This window comes from Harpegnathos saltator, unplaced genomic scaffold (genome assembly GCF_003227715.2).
Source record: "Harpegnathos saltator strain DR-91 unplaced genomic scaffold, Hsal_v8.6 scaffold80, whole genome shotgun sequence".
In the NCBI taxonomy this organism is placed as follows: domain Eukaryota; kingdom Metazoa; phylum Arthropoda; class Insecta; order Hymenoptera; family Formicidae; genus Harpegnathos; species Harpegnathos saltator.
Window position 1 is genome coordinate 1069065 of NW_020230649.1, and position 17883 is coordinate 1086947.

The window sequence follows — 17883 nt, forward strand, 5'->3', positions numbered from 1 at the left end:
GCGGAACTTATTAAATTGCTCTTATGTCGCTCGTGTAAATATAGACGTATATTATTGAAGCTCTTACCAGAGCCGAACGCTGAACGCACATGCGAGAGTTAAGTATGCCTTTTTAATTTCGAGTTTCTTATATTCCGCATATATGAAGTATTTGAAGTGAAAAGGGCATGTTAGATTTTCGCATGTAGTCTGGAATAAGGCCCCTGATTTTAGATTTCTGTGTCTGAACACGATAGTCACTCGTGATTTTTCTCTGTTACAGTATGCAGTGATCCGTGAACACGTAGCAAGTAGATGCAACGTCGGAAACACAAACGCAGGATTTATTTGCAGAAACAACGCAAAACAATCATCGTACAAAGGTGCGCACCACCACGTCGTCAAGCAAACGCCAGACAGACGACTTGTTCGTTTATCTTTAATTTCGCGACGAAAGTGAGAGTATCTTTACATCTATGTGCGACAATTCGTTTGCCATTAGTCGCGGAGACACTGCACCACCGCGGTCGTATATATTCTTTTGTAACGCGATACTCTGTCTAAAAGTGTCGACACCAGTTCTCTCTATCCAGTGACGGTCGCGCGGAATCTGTTGTCGAAACGTGGAAATTCTCGCAATATATATATATATATAATCATATATATATATATATAATATATATATATATATACATATATAATAGATATATATATATATATATGTATGTATATATGTATTTCGCAAACAAAAATTCCTAAAGTAGGTATAAATTATTCCTCACACACACACACACACTCGCGCTATTCAGCTGGGTACCCTCCGGGTCTGCTCTTGTGCGTTCTCACTCGGAGCCGGTGAGCCCTCTATTTGGTTTTTCGGTCCGCCAAACAGAAGCCTGAAGGTCTCCAATGCTGACGTGAAAATGCTCCTACAATACAGAACACACACGTGCGAATTACATATTTCTCAGCGACGTATCATCAACGGTGCATCATGCCTATCAACCAGGCAATCGATCGCGAAGCTTCCCCTCCTTAAACACTTTCAAATACTTTCAAGTCAGAAAGTTTTCACTCTTTGCGTTTTCACTCACGTTGGAGGGGAAGATTCACACGATCGATACCTAGACGATACCTAGACTTCAACTTCATTCCTCAGGCAATCGCACATCTTCAAGCATACAAAGGATATTTGGAAGTATTTTGCGCTTATTTGATCTTTACAGGATAACGCCTTATCGTGTCGCGTTGGCTGAATAATTAGCGAAGGTGAAACCAAGTTACTACACGAGAACAAGCTACAACTCGCTTCCAAAGCAACTCTTGGGACATAAGTTATTCAGCAGAAATTTTTAAAAAACGTCTCATTCATCTTCAAGTTCGGCATATTCGTTACGTAGTTGAGTATATTTACCTTCCCGCTTAGTTTAAACTTTTCAAAATAGGGCAATTTTAAATATAAGATTCGATTGTGAATACTGTCCGGCGACGTCTTTTAGAAATTTCTACTATCTGCACGGAGAAAATATTGTAGTAAGAATTATAACAAAATTGTAATCTTGGATTATATAGAGATATCGCCGAAATTATTTATTTAACAATGTTTGGTTTTTTATCACACAATATTGTAATTCTTTGGATGTTCTATTTTGTTTTTTTCTTTGTTCACTGTTTCTGTAATTATTCATACAATGTCGGTATAGTCCAGCATTACAAAAATTCAAAAAGAAATATAATTTTACTCTGTCTCGCTCTTTACTACAACATTTTCTCCGTGTAGGCCATTAGCGAATTCTTAAAGAAACAAGGGCAAGAGAAAAAGGCTATCACCTCACGCAATCCCTCACGTTCGTGTAGATTTGATCGGGCGGCAGTTTGACGGAGGGCACTTTCTCCTCCACGTAGTCCAGGCCGATGCAAACGACGTCGTCCACGGCTTTGAGCGGCGTCTTCAAAGCGTCGGCGAAGCGCTCGGTGACAGGACTAGCGAACTGCAGACCGGCGCACACACCGTCCTCAGCGTAGCCGAGTATCGTCGCGACCGCTTCGTGTGAGCCCTTCGTGACAGCGTAAGCGTTACGGAGGGTCGATGTCACCGCAGCGAACAAGGGCAGATCCAGCAAACGTCGCGTGCAAACCATGTTGTGTGCGTTCACATCCGCGTTGTCCGTCGACAAATCCGCGGCGCTGCTCGCCGCTTCGCCAAATTCGCGGGGTTCGCGCGTGCCACACATGATGCTCAATTGCTACGGAAAAGAACAATCGGGACGACAGGTGTGTGAGAGCGGCTTACGCACCGGCAGACTGCCGCGCAACGCGACTTTCACAATTCTCGAAAACGTTAACCCTTCAAGCGTTAATCTTTTTATTTTTCGTTGGCTGTGAGTTTTTTTATCCGTAAAAGAAAACTTAGAATATATTGATGTGTAGAAGAGAAAAAATTTTGTAGAGACGATCAAAATTGTATTTGGAGAATTTCTATTGGTACCTAATTTGCTTATTATATCACCGGTTAGCAACCGTCTTGCATCTGCGGAAAGAATCAGGAAATAGACTCCTCGTCAAAAGGCAAATATAGTGCTCGAAGGATTGAAGGTCGAGACCTGTAGCACCGACGAATCTCGATCTTCGAGGCAGCGCGTGGGAAACTTTTTGTTTCACGTCGGACGATGTGTCTTGCATTTTTATTCGCGAGCGAGTTGCGGGAATTGCACTCGCGTATGTATATTTAATTTGGGTTTCTTCGATGCACTTATATATATAGTCTTGGCGTTTGCGCGCTGTCGCGGGGAGGCGAAATAAAGCAATCAAGTCGGCGTCGCCCAGTCTGAACGGGATTGCGTTGGCGGAAGAAGCAGTTCGCTTTGCGCTGCGCTGCGCTGCTGATTTCTGTTGAACGTTATTTGACGTTCCACGTTTTTTCAACGACGTTCATTGAATGGTGAAGTATAGGAAGATTCTGAAGAACTAGCCGCTATTTAGTAAACGCGTTGAAAAAGCGGAAACGACAAATGTCAGATTTGTTTTCTATCGCTACATTAGTATGTATTTTCGGAACTTGCAAAGAGACAAATATATGATCGAATTGATTGAAAAAGAGAGAGAGAGAGAGAGAACTGTGCGAAGAGTACAAGATGGTGCAGTTAATTCGGCAAGAAAACAAACCTATTTAGCATAAAATTTCACAGCAATCGGCAGCGCAGCTTAGTGAGCTGCTTTTTCTACCGAACACAGTCAATGCCTTGTCCAGGCAATTTAAATAATAAGCGTCCTTATATTCACTGCAAATTTATGACAAAATTTGTAAAAATGTACAAACATATTTATAATCTAATTTCAGAGTTCGTAACATAAACTATAGATGTTTTATATTAAAATAATATCAGAACGCGATCACATAATTGCATAATGCATGTACGCGCGAGGAAGTGGATTCCACCTTTGTGTCTAATACAAAGGACATCCTTTTACTCCACGGGTCACAACCGGTTGACTTCTTGGCGCATTACGCGATTATGCAAGTTTGGATAAGGATGTTAATACGGAAATTGGCGCGACTAGTCGCGCGGTCGGCCGGCTCGAGTCCACCACGGTCTCCGACAAAGTCACGATGTCGCGAAGGTCTCTCCACGATTTTTCACACCGCGGAGAGTCTCGCCACGGCGAAGACCTCTCTTCGAAGACAGCGCAGGCGAGCCGCCGTGTTCGGTGACGTTTCAGCCGAGGTGTAACATGCAAAAACTGACATACGCGTCGAACGCGCGGCGCGTGCAGGAAGATCGTCTGTCGTCGTCGTCGTCGTTGTCGTTATACGCACATGATATGCGATGCGCATGATACTCGACGATTGTTCACTGATGTCGCGCGACGTCTCGGAGGCTGTCATCGCTCTTGCCGCACACGGAGACGGAGACCTGCGACTACGAAGGACGACTCCGCCGAGAGAGGTCGAGGTTCCCGCGTCGTGTCCTAAATTTAGCCCAACGCCTGCCCGCGCGCACTGGCCTTTTTACCTTGGCACTTCGCGTCGAGTCAGTCGAGGCTGATCGACGCAGGTCGCTGGTCTACATGCGCCTTCGGTGCATGCTCTCTCATCGACCCGTCGTAGAATGCGGTCCGGCAACCGCTACAAATGCTTTGAAGCGTTTCTCTTTCTCGTTCTATTTCTCGGATGCAAACGAAGAAAGAGAGAGAAGTAAAAACGCTTCGAAGCATTTGTAGCGATTGATGGACCGCACCCGTAATCGTGCGCGGAGGGCGCGCGCGAAATACGAAGCTCGTTTGCAACACAAGCCCCCTAAAAAACATCGAAGAATAGAAGCAGCGTTCTACGCTGCTTTAGACATATCTTAAATGTCTTCTAGACATCTCTAAACGTCTATTAGAGGTTCATGATGTGATGACAATATAATCAAAGGCCAGAATTTATTCGTACATAGTGTTTCATGCTTTTCATATACATACGTCCAGTTCATATTTAGACGCACTTTTATTTTTGTTTTCTAGTACATTATATATTGTAATATTATATGATATATAAAATATACTTTACAATACAATGTTACAAATTTAGATGTAAATATAATGCAAGTGTAAATCGTCTTTATGCTGTAAATATCTATATGTACATAAACTCGATAACACGTCGGTAACGGGTTGCCTACTTTTTGGCGATCTCTACGTCATCATTTAAGGAGATTATCATCTACTTTAGTATTTTCTTAATACAATATAGTACAACGTTCGATAGTCGAGAGAAGAATTTGTCTTCTAGGAAACAAAGTAGGAATCCTAGAAAATTTATTCTCTTATTGAAGATTAGATCGTTGTATGTCGGGTACAATGTAGTCTCAGCTGAACGAGCTTCAAATTTTAATTGGAAAAAGATCAAGTGTCGACTAAATGATTCTTGTTAGATTCAAAGCGTCTTTCATTCGCTCATATGCACACTTAAACACACATATATTAGACGCTGGACTCGTAAATGACGATTTGCACAATCGGCTTTCTAGGCGGTGGTGCTGTTGCGGATGCGGCGATGTCGCGCAGCACCGCTTCTACGGCTTCTTCCCAGTCCTGGTCCTTAGAGACGTCTTGATCGATGGACGAGGACCATTTCAAACGCGGCATAGATATAACTGTCAGTACTTTCCTGAAAAAAGAATCCCCGCGCATTAATACCCAGACACGAGAAACCTCTAAAGACATCTTGAAGACATCTAAAAGACATCTGAGAAGATAGAACGTTTTTACGGTGCTTTTTAGAAATTTCTGCTACTTGAGACACCATAAATTGTTATGTATGTAATTCAAATGAATATTAAAGTTAGAGAAATTTATCTACATGTGTCATCACAAGATCTTACACATGGCGATAACGTTGTGAAAACATACCTTAGATCAGAATGAAACGCGGACATGTCACCACCCGCTTGCTCACCGAGTTTTCTAAGAGTCTCGGCCAATGGGCCGCTTAGTCTCTGCAGTCTTCTCCAGGACTGAGCGTATTGTCGTCTCACCAGCTCGATGATGGTGCTGGTGAGCGCCAACCCGACCAAGATGTACAAAGTGCACAGCAGAGTATACTTGGGTTTCTCTGAAGGAAACCGACAAAGATTAACGTGCGACTAACTTCTAATAGCCTTTTCGTTTGAAGTGCTATAATAAAGTTAAACTCAAAATAAACTCAACAAAGAAAACTCTACGATAATTTTAACGGAGTGTTAATTACATTTCCATTCTCTCTTGCAGAAAATGCGAAAGATCGTCACTTACTCGGCACCAGGTCGCCGAAGCCTATGGTCGTCATCGTTACAAAGCAGAAGTAGAAGCCGTCGAAGAAGTCCCAATCGTCCTCCCACAGCATGAACATACCGGCGCCGCAGGCGAGGTACAAGAAGAGCAATCCGATAGCAGCACAGGCACCTGTAAAGAGACCACCGTCGGAACAAGTAAAAGTGAGAAGGGCCAACTCAGCCGAGTTCAACTCACCGAGCGACCGACGACCGGTCGCGTTCGACGGGATGCACGGGAGCTTGGCGTCAAACGGAAGTCTCGACTTCAACGTCAACGCGACATGCACCACTGCTCCGGCGAATAGCTTGCCCAAGTCGGCGATCACAATCAGGGTGAGTGGTATGCCGACGAAGGCGAAGAGAATGCAAAAGATCCTGCCCCAGTTAGTCGAGGGCACGACGTTACCGTATCCTGTCGAGGAAGCAGATCGAACATCAGGTACGATTTAGCAAAAGTAATATTTAGCAAAAGTTTAGTAATCTTTGTCACAAAATTTTGCCTGCATAGAGTTCATCTTACCAATCGTTGTGAGGACGGTGCTGGCGAAGAAGACCGCCTGAAGCACGCTCCATCTTTCTGTCATGACGGGCGGCAGGTCCGTATCGGCCTGATCCTGCTGGTCAACAGTACTCGCCACGAAGCCGATCAAGAGACCCGCCTCCGCCGCCTCCTGGACCGCTTCCTCGTAGCCACGCAAGTTCACGCTCACCTGGAAAGCTCGGTTCGCCGCGACATTATTACCACGGATGAGAACTCACGGCGACGAAAGTAGACGTTACTCACCAAAGTGCGTAAGTTGGAGACGTCCGTATTATTGCAGACGGATTCCACGAAGCGATATCGCTGCGTGCGTAATCTCGCGCGCAAACGCTCGAGCCGTCCGAGCTCCGCCGGAAGTTCGATTTGCCGAAAGACCTGCGGGCCATTTAAAAATTCGTCGCGTTTGCGACTTAGCGAACTCGGCCGTCAGCCGATTTCCATCAACCGTCGACATAAGTTGGCACAATTATCATCGTACCTTTGTCGCTTATTGAATGTAGAAGAAGGACTGAATTATGCTTGGTGCCGACTTGTGTCGTTAAATGGGAAGCATCTGCTATCGGCGACATCGATTGCATCGACGGTCGAAATTATCGGATCAACATATCACAAAAGCGTACAAACGCGTCACTTCCCCTCTCTTTCTCTCCTTTCTCTCTCGAGTCTCGAGTGCTGCGCGTACTTCGGGCTAATGAAGAGTAGCCACCGGATGTGCATTTGCGCATGTTTGCCGAGCAAATGCACATTCTGCCGCGCTGTTTGCAAAGGTCGTTGATGCTGTTTATTGGCGGCTGGTTATTAATAAACCGCCGGCGGTTATCAATGCCACGCCGTCAATTGCTTTTTCGCTTGTCGTACAATATTGTAAAATGCGTGCGTGGAGATAAACCGATAATTTCGACGATCGTCGCTTGTCGTTTGACAACCGACCAACGACTCGCGTTCGGTGCGACGAACGATCTCGTGATTGAACGATCTCTTGATTCGCTTTCCAATTCGAATCTGGATTTTATTGCGATTTGCATGCAGAATTGCTTGTTATCGCTGGAGTGCGAATTGTTTCCTCGCATAAGGAACTCGTCGACGCGAATGGATCGCGGCTGTGGGACGAGAAAGAGAGAAAGAGAGAGAGAGAGAGAGAGAGAGAGAGAGAGAGAGAGAGAGAGAGAGAGGGAGGGAGGGAGAGAGAGAGAAAGGGAGGAAGGGGCGAAGCTTGAAACACGTACGTCTATTTTCGCTGCTATGATATTTGTGTGCGCGCGCTCAAAAAACCATAACTATCATGATTTCGACGCGCACGGTATTTTTACCAGACTTCATTGAATGGCGCCCGGTAGTAATGCACTTGTTACCAACCGGCTGAGCCGATTGGGCCGCCGCTAAAAATAAAGGTGCGATTCGGTGGGCTACAAGTCCGTCGGTTATTGTATAGAATGTAAATATTTATGGAACATCGAATACATTTAACTCTCCATACTGTGAAAACCTCGGCGTTTCACCGAGTGAAAACTCGAACGCACGTCGGATTCGTGATCCCGTCGGCGCTTCGCTCTCGTGTGTCCCTTTTTTCCCTCTTTTCTTTTCTCCCTCGAACGTTCGGTCGAGCGCTCTTCTTATGTAATCCGACGAGACTAGAGTTTATCCGAAATGAAACGAGAGTCGAATATTGTTCGCCAACTGTCATGATTAATTAAACGTAAATAGAGGAAGCTTGTAAAGTGGACAGTTGACTGAATGCAATCGATTGTCGATTTTTCATAGAGGAATATTTCGACCCGTAATTCGCGATCTAAGAGACACCCCTTATCGTTTTGCAAACACATTACATTTTTTTCAATGGATGTTTCCCATTTGACAGATAAATAAACGAGTGAACAAACTTCGATTGAACGTTCGATTGAAACAAACGTTCGAGTGAACGAACTTGAAGAAACTTCCCGCGGAGAATAACGTTTTCACAGGTCGTTCTTTCCTTCTCTTTCCTTTTCTCTTTCTCTCTCTCTTGCTTAGTTTTATATTTTCCAATTCGGATAGAAGAAAGAATGACCGATACAACTTCCCACTTTTATTCCTCTCTTCGCCACTCACCAGTCCGCCGATCACAGTGTAGAACATCAGCATGATCAGCAAGCCCACGTGTCCGGCGATCGACTTGAACCTTCGCACTGTCTCCTCCTTGACCAGTCGTTTCGCATCCTTGCTGTCCGCCAGGAGGCTACTCGTGCGACCGAGTTCGTGCGAATCAGCGGCGGATGCAGTGCACTTGCTGCCACTCATCATGGTTCATTCACGGCCGCGTTTCTCACGTGCGACGTAAACGCGCCGGCTACTCGGGAAAGACTGATCGGCACACTCTACTTTGCGATCTACCAGCACCTTTGTCGTCTTGCATCCCGAATTGCACGCGGTATTGTGTGAAAATTGCACGGGAGATTACGTATAATAATATCGATTTTTACAAAAGAAAGAAAAAACGCCGAATACATATGAAAAGAAGTACCAAACCAAAAAATAAAAAAAAACACCAAAACAAAACGTACTATAACAAAAATATAGCTAAAATATATATAAATATAACAACACAAAAAGTACAAAACGAACATGTAAAAAAACGCAAATGTTTCATTAATTTTGTTAAAAAAAAATGCGATCAATATAATTAATCAAGTACATAATATTTATTATATTTGTATTACATTTTATTATTATATTTTTATTAAACGGTGAAATATCTAGTTAAGATACCGAGGAAAAACTTAACATCGAGATCAAAAACTCGGCGTGCCCTGAGCGTTTAAATATATAATATTTAAATATATTACTTTTCATTATAAATATTTAGAATGCTACGAATAATGTTATGAACAGTATCAGAAATATATGTTGAAAACACTAAAAAATATACATATGTATATATATTTGTTATGGTAAAATTTATGTTAATTTTTTGTGAATTCAAGTTCGTATGATCGCCGTAAAATTAAATTTTCTATATGATATAATAACTATTATATAATAAGTATTATATAATAACTGTGTTATAATAACTATTATACTTTATATGAGTTTTAAATTTTATATCAGTTTTCATATGAACTTTAACATTTTTCTGTATGTTGCTTCTCTTATTCCATAGTTTAGAACGTAAATTGTGTGTGTGTGTGTGTGTATGTGTGTGGTTATATATTTGTATATATTTCATATTGTATATGTTTCATATTTTTGTATATGTATGTATATACATTGCAACGTTCACAGCACGCCGAGTTTTTGATCTCGATGTTAAGTTTTTCCTCAGCATCTTATCTAGAAATTTCACCGTTTAATAAAAATATAATAATAAAATATAATAAAAATATAATAAATATTATGTATTTGGTTAATTATATTGTAGCATTTTTTTAACAAAATTAATGAAACATTTGTATTTTTTACATGTTCGTTTTATACTTTTTGTGTTGTTATATTTATATGTATTTTAGCTATATTTTTGTTGTAGTACGTTTTGTTTTGGTACGTTCAGTCTTAGTATGTTTTTTTTTTTATATTTTTTGATTTGCTACTTCTTTTCATATGTACTCGGCGTTCTTTTTTCTTTTGTAAAGACTTTTTGTTATGATTTTACTGCTTTTTGAGTAAATTATTTATGTACAAATCTTATTATATTACTCTTTTTCAGCAAAGAAAATATATACATTTTTGGAATTTCGAGGCTAATTACATTTTTTTATTTTAAAATTATTAATATAATCCATTCTGTGCACTTAACACGAACGACGTTTGTGTAATGTCCATCGGTTATGCTTTCACCATTATGGAAAATTGCACTAATGATTTTATATATATCAGTGCCTAAATTATATTTAACTATTATCTAAAATGGAAATAGTCGGTTCCGCGAGAGAAAATTTGACTGAAAGGAACGCGATTTGATTCTGGATCAATCGGTCCTTCACGAAACTTCCTTCCGCATATAATGAGCAATAAAGAATAGAATGACGCTTACATAAGTAATGCGTAAGCATCTAAAGCGAACGCAGAGATAATGAAATGCTTATTTATTTCAACCTGTATGTTGCAAACACATCTGATAACAAACTCGCATTACTTATGTTCGTGCATATATGTGTAATCTGAAGCTAACATCGCGTGGCAATGCAAACGCAACTTGATGGACAAACTCGCTTTGCTTGTGTGCATATATGTGAGATCTGAATCTGAAATTATTAGAGAAAAGAAAAGGACCTTTTTGCAGGTGAGATTTCGAGATCTCCGTATTTCCTGCACCAATCTTGATTAGGCTTATTGCAAATTACGCGCGAGATAGACATTATATAAGAAAAATGTCATCAGACCTTTTATTATAATTTCTATGCTTGAAATATTTGACTCGGAAGACCAATCGATTCTGAAATTCCGGAAAAGCTACCACGGTCGCTTTTGTTTCATATGTACTCGGCGTCGCGCCGCGACCGCGGCGCTTGATACGCGGTCGCGCAAATTGAAAGAAAAGGAAGGAGACAGGAGGAAAAAGAAACGCAAGGCTGCAAACAAGATTGCGCGGCTTCGCGTTATATTTTACCTCCTATGTTTCAATCAACGAAGGGAGGAACTTCGACTGATCTATAATTTTTAATCTCCAGCTTTTAAATTAAAGAATTATAAACCTATGCGACATCGAGAAGATATACATATATGTCGTGCCATTCGAATTCCGAGTGCGCGAGCCCTCAGGCAATGACAATTATATTTATCTTCATTCGATAAGCGTGTGTTTTAATGCGTTTAAATGCACACATCTTTGGCGCGTCGAGTGATCCAATTCGTACAACTGTATGCAGTCTGCGCTCAGTCGATAAGTTAAAACTGCAAGCAGAGCAGCGTAGCATCGACGAAATACTATGAAGGCCATTGGTCTTACGACATTTGCATAGAAACAAGACAAAAATATTAATATTCGTATTGTTTTCGGGATATGCGAAATAGTCAATATTGTCATGAACGATCCCAGGCCTCTTAGGACCCCTTTGCCAATTTGAAAATTTACTCAGGGCTGATAGTCCAACATTACCACCGACGAGACACTAATAAAAATTATTGATCCTACTGGATTTATTGTGGGTTTTTCAGCGTTTTTCATTGCTTTTTTGTATTTTTCGACGCTTTTCGGCGTTTTTATTCGTTTTTCTGCGTTTATGTACGTTTTATGCGTTTTTCTATATTTTCCAGCATTTCTCCGCGTTTTTCAGAGATTTCCAGCGTTTTTCGGATCAAGAGAATATGATAACCGAAAAGGTATTATTAATTTCTGACGGGATCCTTCTAGAAGATTCTAAAATATTTTACCACGTTCCAAAACCTTCTAGAACATTTTACAACCTACTAGGAAATACTCAAATATTCTAGACAATTCTGGAACCCTTTAGAACGTTTCAGCACCATACAGAACATTCTAAAACCTTCTGGAAAACTCCAGAAACTTCTACAACATTCTGGAATTTTTTGAAAAAGAATTCTGCAATCTTCTAAAAAGTTCCGGATTTTTAGAAAGTTCTACAATTTCCTAGAAATTTCGAGAATTTTTCTAGAAGGTTCCAAAATATTCTGAAAGATTTTAAAATGATTTAGAAGATTCTAGAATGTTCTAGAAAATTCTATAGTCCACGTGGACGCTGGCCATGTGTGACCGAATCCTCGACAGTGGTTGGCCGAACTGGCCGATCCGCGAGGATTCGGTCGCCAGACGGCCGAGGCTGTCCGCCCCTGCCTATCGGAAATGGTGGGCAGAAGGGGGCGCGGACTTTCCTTCCACATGCAGGTGCTGACCAGGCATGGATGCTTTGGGAGGTACCTGCACCGAATAGGGAAGGAACTCACCACCGAGTGCCACCACTGCCCGGAGCCGGAGGACTCGGCGCGGCACACCCTCGCAGAATGCGAGGCGTGGAGCCAATCCTGGGCCGGGTCCTGGCCCGGACGATGGGGTGCAATGTGGGGGACCTCTCGCTCCCGCGTATGGTTCGCGCCATGTGCGGGAGCGAAGAGGCATAGGGGGCGGCGGCCTTCTTCTGCAAGGACGTTATGTCCCAGAAGGAGGCCGCCGAGTGGGAGCGCCCGCCTAACCCCGTCCGCAGGACGCAGAGGGGTAGAAGGCGGCGCTCCCCGGAAGATGGTAGCAGCCCCGAGGTGGCGCCGGCTGAGGAGGAGCGGCGACCGGTTCTCCGGAGACCGCCCCCACGGCCGCTTCGGGGCCGACTTCGGACGCGCGGGGGAAGGACGTCGGGAGGGGGCTGAGAACTCCCGCCCGCACTCCCTCGCGCGTCGGTAGAGGGTGGAAAGGGGGAGCGAGGCCCTCTGGGAAAGGGCCACGCTCTCCCGCCCCCTCCCCGGAGTAGGATACTCCGAACGGGAGGGGGGCGGGGAGGGAGGGTAGGCATGTCCCCTCTCTCCCATAATTGTAACCGCAAGGCCAACCCGCTCGGCTTAGCCGATCGGGGCGCCGCGCCCTGAACCTTGTCCTCAGGGAGAAGGGGGCGCGGCACGTGGGCGTGGGGTTCGACAAACGAGCCCTGGGGCCGGGATGTCGGGGAGGGAATGCTGGCGCAGTTCCCCTGGCTCCCCCCATCACGGTCTGACTGGTAGACATCCCGCAGAGCTTTTAATGAGTAAGAGTCTCACATAACCCTCTGCCCCTCCCAGGGGGCGGAGGGTATCCATGATGGGTTTCCTCTGCGTTAACACAAAAAAAAGAAAACGATGGCCATGTGCCTCGGGCCTGCCTACGTCCGCGCAGGAGGGAGAGGGCGACGGACTTAAGGCCCGCGTCCCTCTGTGCGACGGTAAAGGAGGAAAAGGGAGAGCGGGAACACCGTTTGAGGACGGGACACGCTAAATCAACACTTTCTGGTAAAAAGGGGCTAGGAGAGAAGGTGGGTGTCCTTTCTCTACTCTGTTAGGACCAGGTGGCTAACCAGACCGGGCAATCGGTCGGGGAGCCACGCCTCGCACTCTTATAGGAGGGGCGCGGCACTTGGCGAGGGGCTCCCTCAAAGCAACACGCCCGGGGTTTCGGGGAGGGAATACCACCGTAATTCCACCGATACCCCTCACCGAACTACGCCCCGCCTGGCAGAAACGCCGGTGGGGTTTTAGCCGGTAAGAGTCCGGCATAAACCCGTCACTCCAAGGGGCGGCGGTATCCATGAGGATCTCCCCACCGTCATAAAAAAAATAAAACCAGCGGCTATGTAATCAGACGTCATGTAAAACAACAACCACGTTAAACGACGAACACGTGGCCGGTGACCACGTCACAATCTTCTAGAACATTCTGGAATATTCTAGAAAATACTATAATCTACTAGAACGTTTCAGACACGACAATCACGTGGCCCATGGTTACGTCAAGAACATCTAGAATATTCAGGAATCTTCTAGAAAGTACTAGAATTTTCGTCGTTGGCCGACGCTACAACGTCGCCATCGCTCGACTCAGTCGCCTCGCACCGTCATCGCTGCCACGCGGTCTCATTAGCTTTGCTACCAGCCGCGCGGCAGCGTCGCTTCATTAGCTTTGCTACCAGCCGCGCGGCAACGTCGCCTCATTAGCTTTGCTACCAGCCGACGGTGAAAACGAAGTTAATTAATATACATACATATAGTATATAGTATATTATATTAGTATAATATTTTATACTATATGTATATATATATACACACATTTATTTAATTATTTTATTGTCCCACATTTGAGCGACAATGACTTCGATTGACAATACGTATATATATGGTTATTTATAATATATCAAAGACGAGCGGCGCGCGGCAATTAAAATTATTGTCGCACAAATGCGGGGCAATAAAATAAATTTCCGCGAGGACAAAATGTCTGAGCATCGTATATTCTCGTCTCTCTTTCGTGGAGCAACTGCTCCAAATAACTAGTTGAATAAATGCCATAAGCTCTCCGAGAGATAGTACTAATAAAATATGTATAGTACTAATAAAAAAATAATACTTGATAATTCTTAATTTTTATTTTGTTAATTTTTGTCTTTAGGAAGATTCTCACTGTCCGGTCGCCGCTTGAGGTGGGAGACTTGAATCGCTCGCCATGTCCAGGTAATAACGCAAGTTGCCGCGTGACACAAAAAACACAAGCCAAGGAATGATTCACACTAGAAAATCGTGAATTTCATATATTTTATTATACATTTATTATTATGTTATTTATTACCTTGTATTATATATATTATATATTATTTTATGTACATTATATCTTATGATATGTTGTATTATATTGTATCAAACAAAAAAATAAAAATAAACTAAAACCTACGTCAATTCTTTTCATTTGTAATATTTTCCTTTCCTTATTCTTTCCTAGTATCAAAATGCGAAAATCGAGGAGCCAAATAAAAAAAATTTCAAGTCTCCCGCATAAAATACGTGTTATTTTTATGCGGATTATATTCTCCTTATACTACTATACGAAAATCAGGATTCTCGCACTTCTCGAATTAGATTTTCAGTATATATACCAGGAGAATATAATCAACGAAGAGGTAGCACAAAATTCTGGCGGGAAACTTTGAAATTCCAATTCTGGATTTTCGCACTTTGTATCAGGAGAATATAATTATCAAAGAGGTAGCACGAAATTCCAGCGGGAAACTTTAAAATTCCGATTCTGGATTTTCGCACTTTGTATCAGGAGAATATAATCAGCGAAGAGGTAGCACGAAATTCCGGCGGGAAACTTTAAAATTCCGATTCTGGATTTTCGCACTTTGTATCAGGAGAATATAATCAGCGAAAAGGTAGCACGAAATTCCGGCGGGAAATTTAAGTTTTCTCAGTTTCCCGATTTTCGCACTTTGTATCAGGAGAATATAATGACCGAAGAGGTACCCCGAATTTCTGGCGGGAAATTTGAATTTTCTCAGTTTCCCGATCTTTGCACATTGTATCAGGAGAATATAATGACCGAAGAGGTACCCCGAATTTCTGGCGGGAAATTTGAATTTTCTCAGTTTCCCGATCTTTGCACATTGTATCAGGAGAATATAATGACCAAAGAGGTATCCCGCAGTTCTGCGGGAAATTTGAATTTTCTCAGTTTCGCGATTTTCGCGCTTTGTATCAGGAGAATATAATGACCGAAGAGGTATCCCGAATTTCTGGCGGGAAATTTAAGTTTTCTCTGTTTCCCGATTTTCGCACTTTGTATCAGGGGAATATAATCAGCGAAGGGGTAGCACGAAATTCCAGCGCGAAATTTAAGTTTTCTCAGTTTCCCGATTTTCACACTTTGTATCAGGAGAATATAATGACCGAAGAGGTATCCCGAATTTCTGGCGGGAAATTTAATCGCCTCGCCGCTACCAGCCGCGCGGCAATGCCGCCGTCGCTCGGCTCGGTCGCCTCGCGCCGTCGCCGCTGCTGCGCGGCCTCATTAGCTCGCTGCCCATGAAAATACAAACATGGAAGGTACAAAAATGATGGTCCCATCGACCATATATGGTATATGGTATGGTACAAAAATGATGGTCCATCGACCATGTATGGTATATGGTATGGTACAAAAATGATGGTGCCTAGCGACGGCGACACTGCTGCGCGGCTGGTAGCAAAGCTAATGAGGCCGCGCGGCTGGTAGCAAAGCTAATGAGGCCGCGCGGCTGGCAGCAAAGCTAATGAGGCCGCGCGGCAGCGGCGCCGGCGCGAGGCAACCGAACCGGTCAACGATGTTGTAGCGTCGGCGAACGACGGAAATTCTAGTACTTTCTAGAAAATTCCAGAGTATTATAGAAGTTCTTGACGTAACCGTAACCGTAGGCCACGTGATCGTCGTTCCTAGAGCGTTCTAGTAGATTATAGAGTTTTCTAGAATATTCCAGAATGTTCTAGAAGATTGTGGCGTGGTCACCGGCCACGTGTTTGTCGTTTAACGTGGTTGTTGTTTCACATGACGTCTGATTATATAGCCGCTGCTTTTATTTTTTTTATAACTTTGGAGAGAACCTCATGGATACCCCCGCCCCTTGGGGTGACGGGGTTTTACCGGACTCTTACCGGCTAAAAGCCTACCAGTATTTCTGCCAGGCGGGCCGTAGTTGGATGAGGGAGATCGGTGGAATTACGGTGTTACTCCCTCCCCGAAACCCCGGCCACGCGGCTTTGAGGTAATGGGAATGGCGGTGGGCGGGTAAAGTCGAAAATCGGCCGTCGCGTGTACATTTTGCCGAGTTCTGGTCTATGGTATTCATAGTCTGGTCTTATATTGTGCGACGTTTTTCACGAATTGGATAGATTCCCCAACGATCCGCGCAAGATTTTAGCGTCGCCTGAAATTCCGCCGGTAGCAAAAGCGGCGGGCCCGATCCGCCCGAAAACACTGATCCGCGAAAGGTCATTAATGTATTGGGCGCCAGGTACGGAAACGGCCGTATCACCGATCCTCGCAATTGTCGCTAACTCCAATGTCGGATCGCAATCCCCGATTTTCGCTCCGTGCGGGACTGACTAACTCGACTTCCGTTAAGTCGGAGATGGGCGGGCTCGAAAAATAGAGTAGGCGCAATAAGAAAACTGGCTCGTCTGTCTGTACAAACATGCAACATATATTATCTAATTTTTACAATGCCGCCTTCGACGGCTACTTCCGTCCGTCAGACGGCAATCGCGATATAAGTATGCTCGGCCGTAGGCCGTTCGAGCCGTCGACGGATTCGCCGTCCGACCACTAGCGGTCTCCGCTAGTGGCCGCATTCGCTACAAGGGAGTTGGATCTCGGCCGTACTAACCGTCCGGACCACAACGCCAAGTTTTCCGACGGAACGCGGACTCGGCCGCTCGCCGCGGGCCTCAGGGCCCGTTCCTTTCCGCGCCGTGCGACTTGCGAGGCCGACCCGATTTGTCCATTGCCGCCGAACTCGGACCACGGATCTCACTCACTAAGAATTTTAATTAGAGAGATCCGGCCACGTCCGGCTGCCTCATGACGGCGTGACCGTGAAATTCGCGAAATGCGTAATATCGGAGAGAACTTATGTGGCTGCTTCCTCCTTCCGATTCGGCTCCAACCTCGCTCGGACCCCGTTCGCTCGTCGACTCCCTCGCGCCGGGAATCGCTCGCTCGTCCTTCGCTCGCTCGTTCTCCGCTCGCTCGCTCAGATCGAGATCCCACAGCGCAATAGGCCGAATCCTTCCGGCTTCCGCAGGGACATCGGCTCCCTGGGAGGCTCCTCACTCGCGGGGCCTTCCAGGGAGCCTTGCGCGGTCCTGCCGCCGTGCCCCGTCGCCCTGTGATGACAAGCAGTGATGATAAGTCGTAGGAAAAGTCGCGCACGCGCACTGAGCAAACGCTGTGGTAGCTTCATGGACATATATATTTGAAGATATCGTTAGGTCCCCACTATGAAAGAAATGTGAAGGAAATTATAGGGAAGGAAAAGAGCTTCTGTTAAATAAATATAATATAGTTTACATATGAATAATGAAAGATAATAATAAAACTTATTAATTTGTAATTTTTTACATCTGCAGCCAATATATTGCATTTATTAT

At 44.2% G+C, this 17883-nt stretch overlaps 2 protein-coding genes across 3 annotated transcripts; both read right to left on the reverse strand.

Moving 5' to 3' along the window:
• Positions 1-302: 302 nt before the first annotated feature.
• LOC105182580 (perilipin-1) lies at positions 303-4045 on the reverse strand. 2 transcript variants are annotated; one of them, XM_025306818.1, is made up of 4 exons: positions 2583-3280; positions 2468-2509; positions 1810-2225; positions 303-908 (listed from the first exon to the last, which is right to left on the reverse strand). In XM_025306818.1, exons 3-4 carry the CDS (start codon positions 2211-2213, stop codon positions 785-787), a joined length of 528 nt encoding a protein of 175 aa, XP_025162603.1. In that variant the 5' UTR covers positions 2214-2225; positions 2468-2509; positions 2583-3280; the 3' UTR covers positions 303-784. The 2 variants fall into 2 exon arrangements, with proteins under 2 accessions (XP_025162603.1, XP_011138414.1); XM_011140112.3 differs by lacking the exons at positions 2468-2509; positions 2583-3280 and adding an exon at positions 3797-4045.
• Positions 4046-4538: 493 nt separating this feature from the next.
• Positions 4539-8765, reverse strand: LOC105182581 (TWiK family of potassium channels protein 7). Its single transcript, XM_011140114.3, has 7 exons — positions 8404-8765; positions 6559-6690; positions 6295-6484; positions 5971-6186; positions 5755-5904; positions 5374-5575; positions 4539-5131 (listed from the first exon to the last, which is right to left on the reverse strand). Exons 1-7 carry the CDS (start codon positions 8593-8595, stop codon positions 4945-4947), a joined length of 1269 nt encoding a protein of 422 aa, XP_011138416.1. The 5' UTR covers positions 8596-8765; the 3' UTR covers positions 4539-4944.
• Between the last annotated feature and the right edge of the window lie 9118 nt (positions 8766-17883).